This window comes from Odocoileus virginianus, chromosome 16, assembly GCF_023699985.2.
Source record: "Odocoileus virginianus isolate 20LAN1187 ecotype Illinois chromosome 16, Ovbor_1.2, whole genome shotgun sequence".
NCBI lineage: Eukaryota > Metazoa > Chordata > Mammalia > Artiodactyla > Cervidae > Odocoileus > Odocoileus virginianus.
The window spans coordinates 20,923,447-20,945,249 of NC_069689.1; the positions used below are offsets into that span (position 1 = coordinate 20,923,447).

Genomic DNA, 21,803 nt, shown 5'->3' on the forward strand with positions numbered 1-21,803 from the left:
TCAAAAGTGTCAATTCTTCAGCGCTCAGCTTTGTTTATAGTTCAACTCTCACATCCATACATGACTACTGGAAAAACCATAGCTTTGACTAGACAGACCTTTGTTGACAAAGTACTGTCTCTGACATTAGAATCATATAAATGTTTTACAGACGTATGAAACAAATAAAAATGACCAATCTGACAACCTATTCCAGAATACATTAAAAGAAAATCTCCTACAAATGACCAGTAAGTATACAAAAAACTATTTAATATCATTAGTCCCAAGGAAATGCAAATTAAAACTAGTGAGAAGTCTCCTTGTGGCCTAGAGGTTAGGTTTCAGGCTTTCACTGGATTCAACACCTGGTTGGGGAACTGAGATCCCACAAGCCCCATGGCATCTCACACACACACAGCACACACACTATATCTATATAAACCTACAGTGTAACATTACTTATTCACAATATGGCAATAATTAAAAAACCAGTAATACCAAATGTTAGAAAGGATGTAGAACTCTCATATATAGCTAATAGTAGTATAAAGTGTTATAATTTCTTTATAAACGGTATTTGGAGCTTTTTATAAATCTAAACCTTTATCCTATAACACAGAAATTTCATTCTTAGGCATTTACCCCAGAAAAATTAACACATATATGTTCACAAAAAGATTCGTGACAGTTTTTCATAGCAACTTTATTCATAATAGCCAAAACGTGGAAACAACACAACCATCAATTAAAAAATAGATTAAAAAATTGTGTTACGTTCATGCAATAGAATACTACTCAGTTATAAAAGGAACTACAAGTATACACATCATAGATGAAAAATTTTAAAAAGACATTATGTTGAAACGAAAGAAAACACAAGACTGTTGTATTGGTCTCCTGAGAAGTAGATACCAAGATGTGGTTAGATGTGCAAGAGATTGGTTAGGGGAGTATATTGGTTATTTTGGCTTCCCTAGTTGCTCAGTGGTAAAGAATCTGCCTGTCATACAGAAGACACAGGTTCAATTCTCCAGGGGTTGGGAAGATCCCCTGGAGAAGGAAATGGCAACCTACTACAGTATTCTTGCCTGGGAAATACCATGGTCAGATGAGCCTGGTGGGCTACAGCCCATGGCATGGCAAAAGAGTCAGACAGGATTGAGTGACTAGACAAGGACAATATTGGTTATCTATTGTTTTCAAACAAATTACTCTAAAATTCGGCAGCCTAAAACAATGAATATGTATTATCTAACATAGTTTTTTTTTTTTAAGATTATTTATTTTTGGCTGCACTGGGTCTTTGTTGCTCGCTGCGTGTTTTCTCTCTAGTTTCGGTGAGCAGGGGAGAGGGGGGAGCAGTCTATTCTTTATCACTGTGCCCGGACTTCTGATTGCAGTGGCTTCTCTTGTTGCAGAGCACAGGCTCAATAGTCGCGGCACACGGGCTTAGTTGCTCCGCAGCATGTGGGATCTTCTGGGACCAGGGATCGAACTTGTGTCTCCTGAATTGGCAGGTGCATTCTTAACCACTAGACCACCAAGGTAACACTCACACAGTCTCTAAGGATCTGCAATCGAGGAGCAAATTAGGTGAGTGGTTTTGGCTTAGGATTGTAGTCCTACAACCATGAGGTTGTAGTCAAGATGTCAATTGGGGTTACAGTAATCTGAAGGCTTGACTGAGACTGGATGATCTGCTTCCAAGATGGCTTATTCGAACAGCTATTTGCAGGAAAGCTCAGCTCCTCACCATGTAGAACTCTCCATTGGTCTACTTGAGTGTCCTCATGACACGGCAGCTGTCCTCTCCCAGAGCCAGAAAGTAAGGAGAGAGCTACAATGCCTTTTTATTACAAAGTGTTTGAAGTGAGGTGCAGCATAGGTTCAAGAAAGGTTTGGTCAGGCTGATGAAGAGTCTTCAAGTCAAAGGACCTGTTGGAAGAATTTTTTTAATCACAGGATTAGGCCTGACTTTGTAGCCCTGCTCTTGTCTGGCACTGGCTGGGATCAGTCTAAGGAAGTGTGGCTTTGGTGCAAATGTGGGATAGATCCAGAGTGGCAGCAGGTGGGTTCATCAACCAAATATACTCTCTGAAAGAAGATTTAAGTAGTGCATATTCATGGTCACTGTGAGTACCTACTGCATGAATAAGTTTTTGTGGAGTTCTAAAATGGGCAAAGCTTATCTACAGTGATAGAAGGCAAATAAGTGTTTCCTGATGCTGGAGAGGGGATGGGAACTGATTGCAAAGGGGACACAAGGAAACTTTTGGGGTGATGAAAATGTTCTGTACTTGATTATGGTAGTGGTTATACACATATATACATTTGTTGAGTTTATCAAACTCTACACTTAAAATAGGTACACTTTGTTGGACATAAATGATATATAAAATTTACTGAAAAACACAATGAGATACCACGTCACATTACCAATACCAAACATTAGTGAGAATGTGCAGCACCTGAAGCTCTGACATGTTGTTAGTGAGAGTATAAAATTATACAACCATTTTGGAAAGCTGTTTGTCATTTCTCTCTCAAAAGTTAAAGAAATGCAGTTTGTTTAACTGCAGCAGTTCCACTCCTGGATATCAGCCCAAGAGAAATGAAAATGTATGTTCCCAAAAAGACTTATTTATGAATGTTCATAGGAGCTTTATTTATAGTGGTCCACATGACCCAAAGATCCATCAACAGGTAAATTGATAAACTGTGGAACATGTATACAATAGAATACTGCAGAGCAGATATGTCAACAACACATATGAATCTCAAACATGTTGTATTGAGCAAAGAAGATGCATGCAAAAGACCACATACTGTCTGATTGTTTGATAAGTCTCTCAGTTGTGTCTGACTCTTTGCAACCCCATGGACTATATAGTCTGCTAGGTATCTCCTCTGTCCATGGACATTCTTCAAGCAAGAATACTGGAGTGGGTTGCCATGCCCTCCTCCAGGGAATCTTCCCAACCCCGGAATTGAACCCAGGTCTCCCACATTGCAGGCGGATTCTTTACAGTCTGAGCCACAGGGAAGCCCTTCCCTGTATGATTACCTTTATGTAAAATTGTTGAGGCAAAACTAATACATAGTGATAAAAATTAGAATATATTTGCCATGAAAAACTCTCTGGAGGAAGATATTTTTATATCTTGATTGGTATGTAAGTTTAATAGATATATATGTTTATCAAAACTCATCAAATATCAAATAGTTTTGCAAAACTAAGAGCTTTGCAAAAAAAAAAGCTTCACATTTCACTGTATTTAAATTTTACCTCAATAAAAAAATAAGAAATCACTAAAAATAAAAATCAAAGTGAAATAAATTAACCTCTGTATTAAATTGGTGGAATTCTTTCAGATGACTTTAAAATATGGTAGTTTAACTGCACGTTTTTTCACAAAATTTTATTGTGGTAAAATGCATGTAGAATTTACTATTTTAATCATTTTAATTGTATAGTTCAGTGATATTGATATGGTCATGTTGTGGAACTATCACCACCATTCGTCTCCAGAGCCCCACCATCTTTTTTAAACCTACAGTAGTCAATATTCCCAGGTGGTCTCCCATCCCTGTGTTAATCAGATCCAACCCTGCTTAGCCTCTGAGATCAGGTGAGATCAGGCACACTCAGGAAGGTATGGCCATAGCCTCCACACTACTTTTTATCTTGTGAAACTGAAACTCAATATATGCATTAAATAGTAACTCCCAATTCTCCACTAGTCCCTGGTAACCACCATTTGACTTTCTGTGTCTCTGATTTTGACTATTCTAAATGCCTTGTATAAGTGGAATCACACAGTATTTTTTTTTGTGTGTGTGACTGTCTTATGTCACTTAGCATAATGTCCTCAGGATTCATCCATGTTGTAGCATATATCTTAAGTATACATTTTTATGGGATATACTCTAAGGAAAGAAAGAAACTGCAAAAAATGTTAAACTCTTTTCATTAGTCATCTTATTAGTAATAATATTGGAAGTTTTTTGAAAGCAATTTTATAGATGTGATGGAATAAAATAAATTGTGCTAACGTTATTAGGAATCAAGTTGTTGAATATACTAAAAAGAGATACAGATGTAGAATCAAAAAAGTTGGATAAAAACCCCTGAAACCCTAAGATTTAGTTAGAAAAAACCAAACAGTGATCAACTCAGTAGCAGTAAGTAGTCCAACGGTCCAAATTGTACTCTTTAAATACCATTTACTACTAAATGAACCAAGGCTTCTTAGAGAAACATCCGATTCTAGATCTGTGGCAGGAAATAAACAAGATGAACCTGGAACATCTTGTTATACAAGAAAGCAAGAAAGCCATTCAAGAGTACTGAAATCATGTCAAAAGAACTTTGGAGCTAATCTGAGAGGACTTCCATGTCCAAAGATGGGACAGTAATGCATTTCAAAATGAACAATAATTGCAGTGGTTTGAAGCACACCAAATGTGTTAAAAACTACAGTTAATAGTGATACTAAAAACAAAACTCTCTAAAGTAATCTTTGGGGTATGCTGGAAACCTCATTATTTAGAGAACTATATTACATGGAGAGCTTCAACTTATTATTTTGAAAACTAGTAAATCAAAGGAAAGAAACATTTGTCCTGCCTTTCCCTGAAGTGAAGTGAAAGCCGCCCAGTCATGTCCGACTCTTTGTGTCCCCATGGACTATACAGTCCATGGAATTCTCCAGGCCAAAATACTGGAGTAGGTAGCCTTTCCCTTCTCCAGGGGATCTTCCCAACCCAGAGATCAAACCCAGGTCTCCCGCATTGCGGGCAGATTCTTTACCAGCTGAGCCACAAGGGAAGCCCAAGAATACTGGAGCAGGTAGCTTATCCCTTTCCCAGGGGATCTTCCTGATCAAGGAATTGAACCGGGATCTCCCACATTGCTGGTGGATTCTTTATCAACTAAGCTATGAGGGAAGCCCTGCCTTTCCCTCACTAATCAAATACTTGACAGTTCTAAATGTTCAAATACTTGACTATTCTATAAGTTCTTATTTATAGAAGAATTCCAGCTAATAAATGAAGGTAGTATGTTAATATTAGAATATCACTTTTTTACAGCCCCTAGTGAAATAATGCACCTTGGTTATGATTATCAATGACTGCTAAACTATCAAGTAAAAAGGTGGTAATATTTGAACCTGATGGTCAATTGTAACAGAACAAAAATACATTAAACCAAATGTTATTAATATATACTTCTTGATGAGATGCAATAGGAAGTTTATGATACAAGTTATTCTTGCCAAAAAAAGGAACATAAATATGAACAAGCATACATCTCTGTCCATTTATAAAAACTAAAAAGGAAAATACCGTAAATGACATCACAGGGACGCAATAAGAAAAATCCACAAAGTTGGAAATTTTACAGAACAAATTGATGTGGTTTCATCAACAAATAAATTGCAGGAAATAAGAAAGAGACAAACTTACAGATTAAAAGAGGCCTAAGATAGTGTCATCCAAATGCAATGTACAAATCTTGTTTGGAATTGTAAAAGAAAATTATGAGACAGTTGGAGAAACTTAAACCCTATACATTTGATAACATTAAAAAATTACTGTTAATTTTCTTTGGGTGTGTTAATTATGTTGTTATGTTTAAAAGAGTCTCTGTAACACACATATAAATATTTATGGATGAAGTTTTATGATATCTGGGATTTTCTTATAAATGATCATTTGGGCATAAGTGGGTGGGGATATAGTTGAAAAGATTGAGCATTTATTTGCTGGAGAGGGCGTGGAGAAAAGGGAACCCTCCTACACTGTTGGTGGAAATGTAAAGTGTGGAAGCCACTATGAAAAACAGTATGGCGTTTCCTCAAAAAACTAAAACTAGAGTTGTTGTATGATCCTGCAATCTCACTCCTGGGCATATATCTGCACAAAACTATAATTCAGAAAGACACATGCACCTCAATGCTCACTGCTGCCCTATTTACAATAGTAAAGACATGGAAGCAACCCAAAGGTCATCAACAGGTGAATGGGTTAAGATGTGGTACATGTATGGAACACTACTCAGTAATAGAAAAGAATGAAGTAATGCTACTTGCAGCAACATGGATGGACCTAGAGATTATTTAGTGAAGTAAGTCAGAAAGACAAATGCTATATGATATCACTTACATGTGGAATCTAAAATGTGATACAAAGAACTTACCTACAAAATAGACTCACAGACATAAAGAATGTGGTAGCCAAGGAGAAGGGGAGATGGGAGAGGGATAAATTTGGGAATTTCGGATTAGTAGCAGAGAAGGCAATAGCAACCCACTCCAGTACTCTTGCTTGGCAAATCCCATTGGATGGGGGAGCCTTGTAGGCTGCAGTCTATGGGGTCGCTAAGAGTTGGACCCGACTGAGTGACTTCATTTTCACTTTTTTTTTTTTCACTTTTCACTTTCATGCACTGGAGAAGGAAATGGCAACCCACTCCAGTGTTCTTGCCTGGAGAATCCCAGGGACGGGGGAGCCTGGTGGGCTGCCTTCTATGGGGTTGCACAGAGTTGGACACGACTGAAGTGACTTAGCAGCAGCAGGTGCAAACTATAATGTATAGAATGGATAAACAAGGTCTTATACTGTATAGCAGAGGGAAATGCATATTTGATATCCTATGATTAAATTACATGGAAAAGAATATGAAAAAATATATATATATGTATAATGGAATCACTTTGCTGTACAGTAGGAATTAACATGTAAATCAACTGTACTTCAATAAAATAATTTTTTACAATTAGGCATTTGTTGATAATTGTTGAAATTGGATGATAAGTACATATATTATTTTTTAACTTCCTGTTAAAAAAGAGTATCTCCAAGCTTTTTGTTATAAACAGCAGGAAGGTTGAAGTTGTCATCAACTGAGATGGGAAAGGCTGCAAGTGGAGCAGATTCGATAGAATGAATTCAGTTTTAAGCATGTCAAGTTTGAGATGTCAGTTGGAATCTAAATGGAGATATTGACTAGGCTGTTAAGTGTAGGTTCAGGATTTGGGAAAGAGGTCTGGGCTGGAGATATAAAGTTGGGAGTCACTGGTATATAAATGGTAGTTACAGTATGAGACTGGATGAGATAAAGCAAGGAGTGAGAGTTAACAGAGCTCATGTGTGTGTGCTAAGTCGCTTCAGTCGTGTCTGACTCTTTGCAACCCCATAGCCTGCCAGGCTCCTAGAATACAGTAAATGCTCACTAAATATTCATTGTAACCACATGACTAAAATTCTTTCTTTAGATTTCTCCCTCCTATGCATTTCTATAGCACTTTTATGGTGTCTTATAGTTATTGAGCTCTTTAGGATAAGATGACATTTAGCATTCTTCCATTTTGGGGCTTCAGTTTTTGCTACAGTGACTTAATTTTGAAAATAGTTAATTTCTTGGGCTTCCCTGGTGGCTCAGATGGTAAAGAATCTGCCTGCAATGTGGGAGACCTGGGTTCAATCTCTGGGTTGGAAAGATCCCCTGGAGGAGGGCATGGCAACCCACTCCAGCATTCTTGTGTGGGAAATCCCATGAACAGAGACTATTTCCTGGGCTCCTCTGTCCGTGGTGATTCTCCAGGCAAGAATACTGAAATGGGTTGCCATGGCCTCCTCCAGGGGATCTTCCCAACCCAGGGATCAAACCCAGGTCTCCCGCATTGCAGGCAGATTCTTCAGAGCCTGAGCCACCAGGGAAGCCTAGTTTCCATCTATCATTATAGAGTTGACCCTCTTAGCCACTTTGTCTTCACCCAACCCCTTCCCCTGTGCTGACCACTATTCTGTTCTCTGTATTTACATGTTTGTTTGATTTGTTTATTTGTTCACTTATTTTTTATTTGTCCCACGTATGACTAAAATCATATGGTATTTGTCTTTCTCCATCTGACTTACTTCACTTATCATAATACCCTCAAGGTCTAGCCATGTTGTCATAAATGGCAAGATTGCATCTTTTTTTTAATGGCATTCTATCTCTCTGTCTACCTAACATTTTTTTCCTTATTATCCATTCATCCATTGTTAGTCTGCATTTAGGTTGTTTACAGGATGAGAATTTTAAAGAGGAGGGAATCAGCAACACCATCAAACATGATAGAGACCAAAGCTAATGAGGTGACTTGACAAGAAAATTTCAGAATCAGTTATTCACAGTTTTATTTTTTTAATTTTTATTTATTTATTTTTTCATTTATTTTTATTAGTTGGAGGCTAATTACTTTACAATATTGTAGTGGTTTTTGTCACACATTGAAATGAATTAGCCATGGATTTACATGTATTCCCCATCCCGATCCCCCCCTCCCACCTCCCTCTCAACCCGATCCCTCTGGGTCTTCCCAGTGCACCAGGCCCGAGCACTTGTCTCATGCATCCAGCCTGGGCTGGTGATCTGTTTCACCCTATATAATATACACGTTTCAATGCTGTTCTCTTGAAACATCCCACCCTCGCCTTCTCCCACAGAGTCCAAAATTCTGTTCTATACATCTGTCTCTTTTTCTGTTTTGCATATAGGGTTACCGTTACCATCTTTCTAAATTCCATATATATGTGTTAGTATACTGTAATGGTCTTTATCTTTCTGGCTTACTTCACTGTGTATAATGGGCTCCAGTTTCATCCATCTCATTAGAACTGATTCAAATGAATTCTTTTTAATGGCTGAGTAATATTCCATGGTGTATATGTACCACAGCTTCCTTCTCCATTCGTCTGCTGATGGGCATCTAGAAAAATATGGAACGCTTCACGAATTTGCATGTCATCCTTGAGCAGGGGCCATGCTAATCTTCTCTGTATCGTTCCAATTTTTAGTATATGTGATGCCGAAGTGAGCACTATTCACAGTTTTAGAGTAACTGCTTTGTTCCAGGTACTAGATTTGTGGGGATTAAACCCAGATTGTAAAGGATATGGAGTTATAAGTATGGAGAAAGTAGAATTTGGAGGGCAAGGAGAGAAGAAAGGTCTGGAGCTTGGTAGAAGAATAGAGGGGAGATACTGCCAGGATGTGGTGATTTGAACGCTTCTATAAGGAGAGGGAACAAGCCAGAGAAGGGACCATGGCAAGCCCTGTCAGTGTTCAAGTAGGTGAGGATTCCATTTCATTCCCCCCTCATCCCACAGCTTCCTGCTTCTACCTCTCTGTTTCCAGATAAGCAGCTTCTGGTGGAATTAAGCAGTTTGGGCTCAACAGGTGGAAGGAAGGAAATTGCAGCTAATTCTGAAGCCACAATTGTGCTTCATATCGTGTGTTTGAAAGACCCAGGCCAATAAGAGCGCCTACAGCTAACTGGTCAGCGGGAAAATTAAACAACCTGGAAGAGGTGGCTGCCTTGGTGGGAGTCTGCTAATATGCCTTCAGGGCATCATCTGTACTTGGGTGTGGCAAAGTTGGAGTTCTGGAAAAGCTTGAAAAGGGGGTTAAAATGAACAAGGATGATAAAATGTGATACATACCTACAATGGAGTAAGTGTCTTTTAATTTCATGGCTGCAATCACCATCTGCAGTGATTTTGGAGTCCAAAAAAATAAAGTCAGCCACTGTCTCCCCATCTATTTGCCATGAAGTGATGGGACCGGATGCCATGATCTTAGTTTTCTGAATGTTGAGCTTTAAGCCAACTTTTTCACTCTCCTCTTTCACTTTCATCAAGAAGCTCTTTAGTTCTTCACTTTCTGCCATAAGGGTGGTGTTATTTGCATATCTGAGGTTATTGATATTTCTCCTGGCAATCTTGATTCCAGCTTGTGCTTCCTCCAGCCCAGCATTTCTTATGATGTACTCTGCATATAAGTTAAATAAATAGGGTGACAATATACAGCCTTGATGTATTCTTTTTCCTATTTGGAACCAGTCTGTTGTTCCATGTCCAGTCCATGAAATTAAAAGATGCTTACTCCCTGGAAGGAAAGTTATGACCAACCTAGACAGCATATTAAAAAGCAGAGACATTACTTTGCCAACAAAGGTCTGTCTAGTCAAGGCTATGGTTTTTCCAGTAGTCATGTATGGATGTGACAGTTGGACTATAAAGAAAGCTGAGGGCAGAAGAATTGATGTTTTTGAACTGTGGTGTTGGAGAAGACTCTTGAGAGTCCCTTGGACTGCAAGGAGATCCAACCAGTCCATCCTAAAGGAGATCATCCCTGGGTGTTCATTGGAAGGACTGATGTTGAAGTTGAAACTCCGATACTTTGGTCACCTGATGCGAAGAGCTGACTCATTTGAAAAGACCCTGATGCTGGGAAAGATTGAGGGCAGGGGGAGAAGGGGGCGACAGAGGATGAGATGGTTGGATGGCATCACTGACTCAATGGACATGGGTTTGGGTGGATTCTGGGAGATGGTGGTGGACAGGGAGGCCTGGCATGCTGCAGTTCATGGCGTCGCAAAGAGTTGGACATGGCTGAGCGACTGAACTGAACTGAACCGAACCTACAATGGAATATTATTCAGGCCTAAAAAGGAAGGAAATTCTAACACCTGCTATTAAAATTACAACATGGATGTACATTGAGGACATTTTGCTAAGTGAAATAAGCCAGACACAAAAAGACAAATATTGTATGATTCCATTTGTATGAAGTACCTAGAATAGTCAGATTCATAGAGACAGAAAGTAGCATGGTGATCGCCAAGGGCTGGAGGGAGAGGGGAATGGGGAAGTAAGTGTTGAATGGATAAGAGTTTCAGTTTGGGAGGTTAAAGAAGTTCTGGAGATGGATAGTGGTGATGGTTGTACATCAGTGTACTTAATGTCACTAAACTGTACCTTTAAAAGTGCTTAAAGTGGTAAATTTCATGCTATACATATTTTACCACAATTAAAAAAATAAATAGGAGCCATGTGGCAAAATATTAACAAAATGTGAATCTAGGTGAAAGGGTTTATGAGAGATCATTATACTGTTATTTTTTAATTACACTCTTGTTGTAACTTTTCTGCATGAGTTTGAGTAAACTCCGGGAGTTGGTGATGGACAGGGAGGCCTGGCGTGCTGCGATTCATGTGGTCACAAAAAGTCGGACACGACTGAGCAACTGAACTGAACTGAAACTTCAAAAAAACACAAAACTTCCTTAAAATTAACAGGAGGACTTTCTGTAGTGATGATACAGACCAGTTAAAATTGCTTCCGCTGCAGGGGTTGCATGGCCCATTAATCATATCAGCCTGGTGTTAAGAAGTTAATATATCAGAAGCAATTATTGACTACCTTAGGCAATTTGCTTTCACATTTTGATCATCGCCTCTTTGTTGACTTAATTTCTTCATAAGGGCGGGAAGTTGACAACTTTTCAGTTTTCTCCGTATCATTTTTCTCTACATATTATTTTAATTATTATGAATTTCTAGGACACTAGGGATACCCATATTTAGTACTCAAATAAAAATGCATTCTTAAAATGAAAAAGTTTTGTATTAACTCTTTTGCCATTTCTCTGTTAACTGTTCCTCCTCAATCATGTATATATAAATCAGACATAAATATATATAAAATATATATATGTAGATCTGATATATAAAATGTCTGAGGTTAGACTGGGTTCTCACAGATTGTGAGACATCGTGCAAATTATGTTCTCTCTCTAATTTTGAGTGTCCTCATCTGTAACCCTCAGAGTTATGAAGCTTTTAGGTGAGATAGTGAATGTAAAACAGAGCACATACTGGACACACAGTAAAAATGTAATACAGTTATTAATTATATCAATATTATTGGTATATGCCTGGATATGACTGTATAAGTCCAAGTGCAACAGAAGACAGCCTAGAGGTCAATCAATATATGTTAAATGTAAGTTAGTTTGTAATAATTTAATATTGCAGTTTAAAAGGGATATGTTTTAGTTTATCATTAAATTTACTTATCTTCAGTAAAGTTCTCTGCTGCTGAGCTTCAGGGAAAACCATGAAGCAAATATAAAGGCTGGTGAATAGTGTCTGTGAGGTAGGATTAAACCATTTAGGGTTCTTTTGCTTAGAGAAGTCTGTGAGGAGTCCTCAGGAAAAGACTATCAAGCTCATTATGTAACATTTATGCTCATTGTTTGATTGGTGGAATTATTGGGCCAGCTGAGATGATCCTAGTCTTAGAAGTCCAGGTTTTAAAATTTAAATTTAAAATTAAAAAAAACCAGGACTTAGAGGTCCAGGTTTTAAAATTACCAATTAAGGACAATCTGAGTGAAAATGGCTCTAAGTTCTAGAATAAAAAATTTAGATGATTAAAAGAAAAATTTCTATAATAAAAAATAATAAAAAAAGAAAAATTTCTGACAATGAGTTTTGTTAAACTTTAAAGTGACTTAACAGGGAGTCTGATGGAATTTTCTTGTTTGGGAGCACTTTAGAGGTAGATTAGATTTCTTGGGGGTTGCTTAGGTAAAGATGCACCTGTAGACAGGCACATATGCTGATGGTCGTTTTCAGTCTAAGAGTCAATAAAGGCCTTTGGCTCATGTTAAGTGTGATCAGTCACAGCCTCAGTGGGTAATCATCCTGCCTGCATTTTCTGATCTCTTTGGGCAATTTAATGATTAATTTAATTATCATCCTGCTTAACAAGGAATTCACAGTTCTTTTTAAAAAAGCTCTTGTTTTATTTGGTAATGGGAATGGCTCAGGCTCATTTATCTATTTTTAGCCACGTTTGTGCTCAGTTGTGTTAGACTCTTTGCAACCACATGGGGTGTAGCCCAGCAGGCTCCTTGTTCATGGAATTTTCTAGGTAAGAATACGGGAGTTGGGTCCCATTTCCTTCTCCAGGGATCGAACCCATATCTCTTGCATCTCCTTCATTGGCAGGCAAATTCTTTACTACGGGGTCACCTGGGAAGCCATGCTTATTGAAGTTTATTTACCCTTTTTAGTACAGTTTTATAAGTTTTCACAAACACATACAGTTGTTTGTCAAAGAATAAAGAAAGTCTACCTATTTATGTCTTGCTGGGAGATGGAAGATGCAACAGCAGGACAAAAAAGACCCAAAATATAGTGACTATGGAGAATTTTTATGGGAATCAAGGTCAAAATTTGCATACAACAGGACATGATTGTTTGTGCCCTCTCAGATGAATTCACTTTGTCTGTCTATGTAGTCAATGTTGACCTTACCTGGTTCTTGTAGGACTGCATTTATTTGGTCACTGGTCTTCTGCTACACTAGGAGTAGGAGGGAAGACAGGAGTCACTTATAAAGGATTTGGGGATTAAGAGGTGGGATATGTCTCTGTATGCTTCTTTCCATTTTTGCTCCACTAATAAAACATTCTGGGGACCCTAATTATGTTCTAGTTATAGCAACAATAGATTCTAGATTTTTTAGGACAGTTTTATTTCAAAGAGTCTGTCCTTTTGTTCCCACGAGTAACATATACGCAGATGACATGCTTTGATTTTTGTCTGGAAAATATGATCAATGTAATTTATAACAGCAGGGAGAAGATTGGTTGATATGAAGCTCCACTTCAGCTTAGCCTTTATCAAGTGTTGGGTATTTTCCAGGATTGGAGAATCATGGTTGGACTGTGCTTAAGTCATTCTGAGTCTGGGGTGAAAGTGAAAGTGAAGTCGCTCAGTCGTGTCTGACTTTTGGTGACCCCTGGACTGTAGCCCACCAGGCTCCTCCGTCCATGGGATTCTCCAGGCAAGAATACTGGAGTGGGTTGCCATTTCTTTCTCCAGGGGACCTTCCCAACCCAGGGATCAGAACCCAGGTCTCCCGCATTGCGGGCAGATGCTTTAACCTCTGAGCCACCGGAGTCTGGGGTAGAGAGAGAGAAAACGACTTCCTATTGAATACCTACTATGTATATGCTTGGCAATGTGCTAGGTGCTTTCCCTATTGACAGCTGCTCTGGCTAGAATTCCATCTCAGATCCAACCACCTCTTAAATTAAAAACAAAAATACCCTCTCAAAACAATGTATTCCTCATGGGACCTCCTTCAGTAATACAAGTCACAGCTGCCACACCCTCTATAAGACCCTGGCACCATAATTAGGATAATAGACTCTCAGGGCTTGAAGGGATCTTTGAGGTCATTTAGTTAAAGGGCAGCAGCTGTTCTCTTCACCACCGACAATTATCTCAAACGGAGGTGCAAAAAAATGTCCGGGGCCATGGTCTCTGTACGCTGCAATTCCACAAAAGATAGGTCACCGATAAGCAAATGTGAAGCTTGAACTGCGTTCCAGACTGAAAAGGGCAATGGGGGGAAATATGGCTTACCAGGGCCCTCAGACAAGGTAAATAGAAAAAAAAAAAAAAAATTAAAAAAGAACTGGCGGAGACGTATTTAATGTGTGCCCTTGAATTCAAGTAGAGGCCCAAGAAGGGGATCCTGGTTGACCAGGCAAACCCCAAAGAGTCCTCTCTCTCCTCAGTTTCACCAGCTCTGAAATTCTAGCCATCCTGGATCTTCTTTGCCCTTTTATTAGAAAACCAGGAAACCTCCTTTTCCACGGAAGAGGGTGAGAGTAGGGCCTTATGGTGCATGAACAATAAAAAAAAAATGCCTTTTCTCTTATGTCTGAGCAGTGGTACAGACAACCGTCCTGGAGCGGCAGGGGACTATATTTCATGCCCTCTCAAGGTCCCTTCGGTTCAAGGATACTGTCATTCTCCAGCTATACTAGAGGGAGGGCCTGCAAAGTCCAGGCTGCCATGGAAACACGCCGCCGTGTTCCTTTTTCTTACGTGGGGCGGGGCACTCCGACTCAGTCGCCAGTTACCCACAGCCTTTCTTGAGTGGCGGGCAGCAGCAGCGAATGAGCGAGCCGATGCTGCGTGACGCGACGGGAAAGGGGGAGTTCGCGGCCGGTGGCGGCGGTGGCTACAGCGGCGACCTGGGGATAGAGCTGGAGGGACCTGGGGAGCGTGCGGAGACCTCTAGCAAGAGCGCGAGGGATCTCCCGCCAGGATGCCTGGTACCGTGTGGGGAAAAGTGGGGGAGTAGTCGGCTCTGAAGACTTGGGCTTCGCGTCTGAAGGGGTGGCAAACCGGAGGGGGCGGGGTGGCAAGCATGGCGGCGGTGACGGGGGAAGGGTTGGAGGGCCCCAAGGAGGGGGTGGGGTAGCACTCGCTAGGAAGACCCGGGTGCTCGTGAGGAAGCGTGAACGGCTGTGGGGGTTCAGACGAGCAGAGGTTTTCCAAAGATGCTTTTTTGGGGAGCGGTAGAGGCGCCTGAAGGACGTAGGGAGAGTTGTGGGGGATGGAAAAAAGGGGCGGGGAGAGTAGAGGTTAGGAAGGAGGGGAAAGGGTGTCTACGCGAAGGTGATGGAAGGGGAGAAGGGTAGGCAGGCTGATTGTAAGCAGGAGGAAATCGGGCCGTGGCAGGTATGACAGAAAAGTGCTTGTGTCCAGTGTTATAATAGGAAGAGTTCTACACTCGTCCCCCTTTCCAGGTCTCGTACTTAAATGCCTCATTATTTTAAGCTCAGACTGCTTGAGGAAGGCTAGTAGTAGGTTACACGGAACTGATCTTTTGTTATTCCATTCCAGGGGAGCAGATGGACCCTACTGGAAGTCAGTTGGATTCAGATTTCTCTCAGCAAGACACTCCTTGCCTGATAATTGAAGATTCTCAGCCTGAAAGCCAGGTTCTAGAAGATGATTCTGGTTCTCACTTCAGTGTGCTAGCTCGACACCTTCCTAATCTTCAGACGCACAAAGAGAACCCTGTGTTGGTGAGTGATAGATTGCTTGGAAATGATTGAGTAGATTCCCACCCCACCCCTAATCTAGACTAGTCTGCAAATGTAAGTACTTAGGAGATCACTATCTTTTGGGTAAAGTTGGTTGGAAAATGAAATCTATATTTTCACAAAAATATATCTCATTTTGGATTATCTCATTGTGTGTGTGTATTTTTTAGAATGTTGAGTCCAATACTGAACAAACAACTGAAGAACAGGGAGGCAGTAAAAGTGGCTTCAATGAGCATCTGAAAGAAAACAAAGCTGCAGGTGAGATTGCTCTGCAAGGGTGCTCTTATTGGAGTTGGGTAGATTTCAATATTATGTGATTGTGCTGAGGTATGTAAGGAAGTCTAGCACAATATCTGGTGTGTAGTAGGTACTCAAAAGGTTGGTTTTCTAATAGAGCTGATTAGATTGGTATTGTACACATTCCTGAATTTGTATTAAAGTTTGGTGGTAAATGCCTTTTGTGCTAATATCCGGTTATTTTTTTCAGACTCTATGGATTCTTCTCATTTGGAGACACGTGGTTCCATGAGTCAGATCATTGAACAGTTACCTCAGCCAAATAGGAAAAGCAGGTATATTAGTGTTTGGAGAAATTTATTTAAATATATTAATGGATCAGTTCTTTTATCTGTGCCTGTTGTCTTGCCCTAAGGATAAAAGGATTTATTTTTGTGGAGCAGGAAATTAGACTTGAGGATTGTTTTAACTAGCATTCTATTGGTATTTAAGCTGGAATCTCTTTTTGTGAAGGTAGCAACTTTTTTGTACCTATGTTGTTCAAATTGTGATCTGTCTTGTGCATGTGAAACAAAATAAGAATTCCTCATTCTTAGCTTGGATACAACTTATTAATAGGAAAAATAATAAAAAAAATATTAAGATACATTATCAAAAGTTAGGCATGGTTTCTACCTACCAACCAAAGAATCTTCACCAGTTTTAGACCCAGAATGTTTAATTCATACCTTTAACAGTATTCACTTTTTACTTTGTCTCTTGTAAATGTTTAACATTGCCCATTTGTGAATTTATCCTCTGTTAGACACTGGATCGGATGTTTGATATATACTGCCATTTAATTTCATCCTTAAAGCAGCTGTATAATGAACATATTACATTACTTCTGTTACTTACTGCTTTTGTTCTTAAACCCAAGCACTTGAGTCATTTATGTTACTTAGTTGTGGGGGGAGGGGGAGGCGGGTAGTGATGGGCAAGAAGTTAAAAACCTTACCCTAGAATATATTGCTAGTAAGTGGCAGACCTGGGTTTTGAGTCCTTGTAATTCAAGTGCCTCTCTTTCTTTATGATTATTCAGCGCCCCAATTCTTCAAAGATTAAAGAAGAATGCTAGAGTTTTAGAGTGAGTGGTGGAATAGAAAAGGGAGGTTGTTAGGAGAATGTTAGCTTGGGGTGAAAGACTATGATTTTTATCTCAAAAATAAATACTTTCTTGTGTGTGTGTTCTGTTTAATACTCTGTGTTTGCACTTAAAATTTTTCTCTCAAATCATTAATTGGATACTTTAGAACAATCCGCAAATTGGTGGAGTTACTTTGGCCTGCAGGTGGGTTCTAGTTGGCCCATACATGGTGGTTAAAATATATTTGAATTAATTGATAGAATTTAAAAATAGGGAAATTTCACATGGAACTTCAATTTCCAGTTTCTAGGATTACTAGTTCAGAAGTAATGCAACTGCTGTATTATTGGCAACAGTTGGCTGGAGCTGTGAGTAGCAGCCAATCTCTGCTTAGATGGGACATGAGTGCTGTGGGCTGTCATAGTGCCTGTAAGTCACTGTTGTACCTGGACACTGAGGCCAGCTGTTCTTTTTTTCATTTTCCTGGGGCTTGTGCTTTTGTTCTTAAACCCAACCACTTAAATCATCTATGTTGCCTTTCTTTACCTTTTGTAGGCATTTAAGTTTTTCTGATACCTCTTTAGGATCCACTTGCCAGACTTATCTATGTTTTTGTGGCTCAGGACCTGGGTTTGAACCACTGAGGACAGAATGTGTGCGTACCTGTTGTTATAAATGGATAGTATTGTTTTGAGAATTCTCATGCTACTACTTTTCCCTTTTTGCATGAACATGATGCTCTTTCTTTAAAAAAAAACAAACTTGAATGCTTGCACTCAGTAAACGTGCAGGCACTGTGGCGCGTGTTTTAAATCATCTCTGCCATCATGGAGCTTACACTTTAATAGGAGAGATATGTTGAATAATTATATAAATAGTTAATCAGTGAAAATTGTGATCATTTTAAAGAGGGAAAAAATAGGATATATGAGCTAATCTGGGGGATAAGGGAAAATCTTTTTGAGAAGAAGACGTAAATTATAAATACAGATTTGTTAGGCATAGGTGAAGGGCTGGGGAGAAGTGTGGCATGTGGGAGGAGGAACTTTCCAGACAGAGGGAATAGCATGTGAAAAGGCCACGAAACTGCAAAGAATGTGGGGTTGATTCCAAAAGAACGAAAGCTCTAGAAAACACATGTGTACTGATCTCTTTATGTTGTCTTTATTCGTTACAGCAGACATTTTGAAAAGCTGCTTGTGAGTTTTATACAACATAAAATTCCAAAAGATCTTCCTCTCTTTATCTGTTGTCTTGCTGATGTAAGCCTTTGGTTCTAAACATGAAGCATTGTAAAATATGATGCTGAAGATATTTTTATTTCTGTTAAACGCTTAAAAATTTGAGATGATGAATATTTATTTTTCTTATTTGGACATGCTGGGTCTTGGTTGCATCAGGGCTGCGGCACGCAGGATCTTCGATCTTTGTGGTAGTGTGCGGGATCTTTAGTTGTGATGTGCAAACTCTGAGTTGCAGCTTGTGGGATCCAGTTCCCTGACCAAGGATTGGACCTGAGTCTGCTGCCTTGGGAGTGTGGAGTCACAGCCGTTGGAGCACCAGAGAAGTCCTGGGGTGATTAAAGGTTCACATGCTTTTTTAAGAAGTAGCACATAGATTTTTTGTACACTTTCCCCAGTTTTCCCCAGTGGTACCATTTTGCAGAACTGTAGTATAATTTCACAACCAGAATATCAGCATTGCTAAAATTCAATGAAATTATTCTGAGTTCTCTAGTTCTACTTGTACTCAGGTGTGTATAATTTTTATACTGCTCAATTGTCTGTGTAGGTTTATCCACCACTGTGACCAAGATGCTAACAGTTCCAACACCACAGGGAGCTCTAGTGTTGCCCTCTTACAACCACATCCATCCCCTTCACCTGCACTTGAACCCCTGGCAGCCATTAATTAGGACCATCCTCGGGACTTCCCTGGTGGTCCAGTGGTTAAAACTCTGTGCTTTCAATCCTCGGTCTACAAGTTTGATCCCTGGTCGGGAAACTGAGGTCCTACCTACTGCAAGGAGCAGCCAAAAAAAATTAAAGACCATCCTCCATTGGTAAAGTTTTGTCACTTAAAATCTTATGTAAATAAGATCATATAGTATATAATCTTTGAAGGTTGAATTTTTTCAAACTGTGTACTAGAGATCTATCTGAGTTGTTGCATGTATCAGTGGTTTGTTTTATTGCTGAGTAGTGTTCCATGGTATGGATGTACCACAGTTTGTCTAACCATTTACCTGTTGAAGGAAATCTGGGTTGATTCTAGTTTTTGGCTAGCATAAATAAAGCTGCTATGAACGTTTGCCTACAGGTTTTTATATGTCTTTCATATCTCTAGGATAAATGGCCAGGGGGGCAGTTGTTAGGTCACATGATAGTTGCATGTTTAGTTTTTTTTTTTTTTTTTTTCCATTTATTTTTATTAGTTGGAGGCTAATCACTTTACATCATTACAGTAGTTTTTGTCATACATTGAAATGAATTAGTTTTTTTTTTTTTCTTCAAGAAAATGCTGATCTGTTTTTTAGAGTGGTTGTATCATTTTACTGTCCCACTGGCAGTGTATGAGACATCCAATTTCTGTCCATTCTCACCAGCATTTGGTGGTGTTACTCTTAGCCATTCTGATAAGTGTTGTCACTCTTTTATTTTAGCCATTCTGATAGTGTGTGGTGATATCTCATTGTGTGTGTGTGTGTGTGTGTGTGTGTGTGTGTGTGTGTTTTAATAACTTTATTTATTTACTTATTTTGGCTGTGCTGGGTCTTTGTTGCTGTGCAGGCTTTTCTCTGATTGCAGTGAGTGGGCTTCTCATTGCAGAGTGGCTTCTCTTGTTGCAGAGCCTGGACTCGAGGCGCGCAGGCTTCAGTAGTTGTGGTTCCAGAGCTCTAGAGCACAGGCTCCGTAGTTGTGGCGCAGGGCTTTAGTTGCTCTGAGGCAGGTGGGATCTTCCTGGATCAGGGATTGGACCTGTGTCTCCTGCATTGGCAGGTGGATTCTTTACCGCTGAGCCACCAGGGAAGCCCTCATTGTGGTTTTAATTTGCATTTCCTTAGTGGCTAATGATGTTGAACATCTTTTCACATGCTTTGCATCTGTACATTCTCTTCAAGGAAGTGTCTGTTCATATCTTTTGCCTATTTTGTAATTGGGTTTTATTTTACTGTGTTTTGAGAATTCTTATATTCTGTTTACTAGTTCTTTGTAGGACATGTGGTTTGCAAATGTTTTCTCTTTGGCTTGTCTTTTCATTCTCTTAAGAGGTTTTTTCCCATGGAGCATGTTTTTAGTTTTGATGAAGTCTGTTACATGCTTTTAACAGAGAAATATAAATGCATAGATTATTTTAAAAATAACTTATAATGAAAATCAAAGAGTCCATTCCCACTGTTGGCTCCCTTTCACAGAGGTAATCCTTTTTACCAAAGAGGTAATCCTTTTTAAGTGTCTGTGTTTTTACTTCTCTGGAGCTTATCTTTTTAGCTTTTAATATTGTTATAAAACTAAGTAGCACTACAGTATTGCCATTTCTTGTTTAATCAGATTAAGACATTTGAGTTCTATAATGAAAGATGATGTTTAACTCACAACAACACTTTTCTAATTTAAAAATAGATATGTTTGTTTATTTATGGCTGTAGGGCCTTCCTTCTGGCGTGGGCTCTGTAGTTGTGGCATATGGAATCTTAGTTCCTTGATGAGGATTGAACCTGCACCCTATGCATTGGGAGGCAGATTCCTGACTGTTGGACCACCAGGGAAATCCCAGCACACTCCTAACTTTTGATAATAATTGTTAGTTTTTTTATTGGCTAGATTTATATTTCTAAATGGTATATTTAAACATTTGTTTTCTTTTTCTATCAGTTTTGGATAGTGGACAAAATCTGATTTATTTCAGATCTGCTCTGATTCACCTAATCATTCTGTAAATATTTACTGCGTATTTCCTATATGCCAAGCACTTTGGAGTTTTGGAGATACAGAGTGATCAGAAGAGATAAGAAACTTTAGAACTTAATGTAGCTTATATTCTTTTATGGGATATAGCAGTTATCTGATAGATATGTAAAAATCTATAGTGTCTCACACTCTGATAGTGTGAGACTATTACACTATCACACTATCTCACACTCTGATAAAGTGGAGAATTGGATGGGAAACATCAATGGAGTTGCAAGTTTAGACAAGGTGACTTAAGGGATGCTTCCCTGATGTGACATTTGACTAAAAATCTTGAGTAAGTGATCTCTGCTGTTATTTGGTTAAATGTCATCTGCGTATACAGAACAGCAAATGCAAAGGCCCTGAGGGAAGAGTGTGCTGAAATATTTGAGAAATGACGAGGAGGTTAGTGTGGCTGCCTTGGTGTGCTGGAGAGAAGTGGGAAAAGAGGTCAGAGAAGTAAAGGGGGAACCAGAATATATAAGGCCTTATGGATCATTGTGAGGCATTTAGCTGTTACTTTTAGTGAGATAGGAAGGTGTTTAATAGTTTTGATCAGAGGAATGACATGCTCTTACTGAGATTTGAACAGCATCACTCTGGCCACTGGATCAAGAATAGACTAATACCTGGATAAAGCTGGGAAAAATAAAAATTAAAGAAACTATTCAAGTTGAAAGTAAAATCTGAAGGGAGAGCAAGGGCAGAGGCAGAAAGACCAACTAGGAGACTCTTGAAATATTTAGGTGAATGTGACAG

At 39.3% G+C, this 21,803-nt stretch overlaps 1 protein-coding gene and 1 non-coding gene across 9 annotated transcripts in view; one reads left to right on the forward strand and one right to left on the reverse strand.

Annotated features, from left to right (window-relative positions):
* The window catches only part of TP53BP1 (tumor protein p53 binding protein 1), a 90,819-nt gene that overhangs the window by 7,572 nt on the left and 61,444 nt on the right, over positions 1-21,803 (forward strand). For 4 of the 8 annotated variants that reach the window (XM_020881465.2, XM_070477969.1, XM_020881470.2 and 1 more), the window contains exons 1-4: positions 14,817-14,948; positions 15,523-15,707; positions 15,896-15,986; positions 16,216-16,300. In XM_020881465.2, coding sequence (XP_020737124.2) covers positions 14,942-14,948; positions 15,523-15,707; positions 15,896-15,986; positions 16,216-16,300 — 368 coding nt within the window. In that variant the 5' untranslated portion in view covers positions 14,817-14,941. Of the gene's footprint in view, positions 1-14,815; positions 14,949-15,522; positions 15,708-15,895; positions 15,987-16,212; positions 16,301-21,803 lie in introns of those variants that run through there. The other 4 variants (XM_020881468.2, XM_020881467.2, XM_020881474.2 and 1 more) reach the window with 3 other exon arrangements.
* LOC139038896 (U6 spliceosomal RNA) lies at positions 8,743-8,850 on the reverse strand. The gene has a single exon (XR_011492028.1). It is a non-coding gene; the product is annotated as a U6 spliceosomal RNA (small nuclear RNA).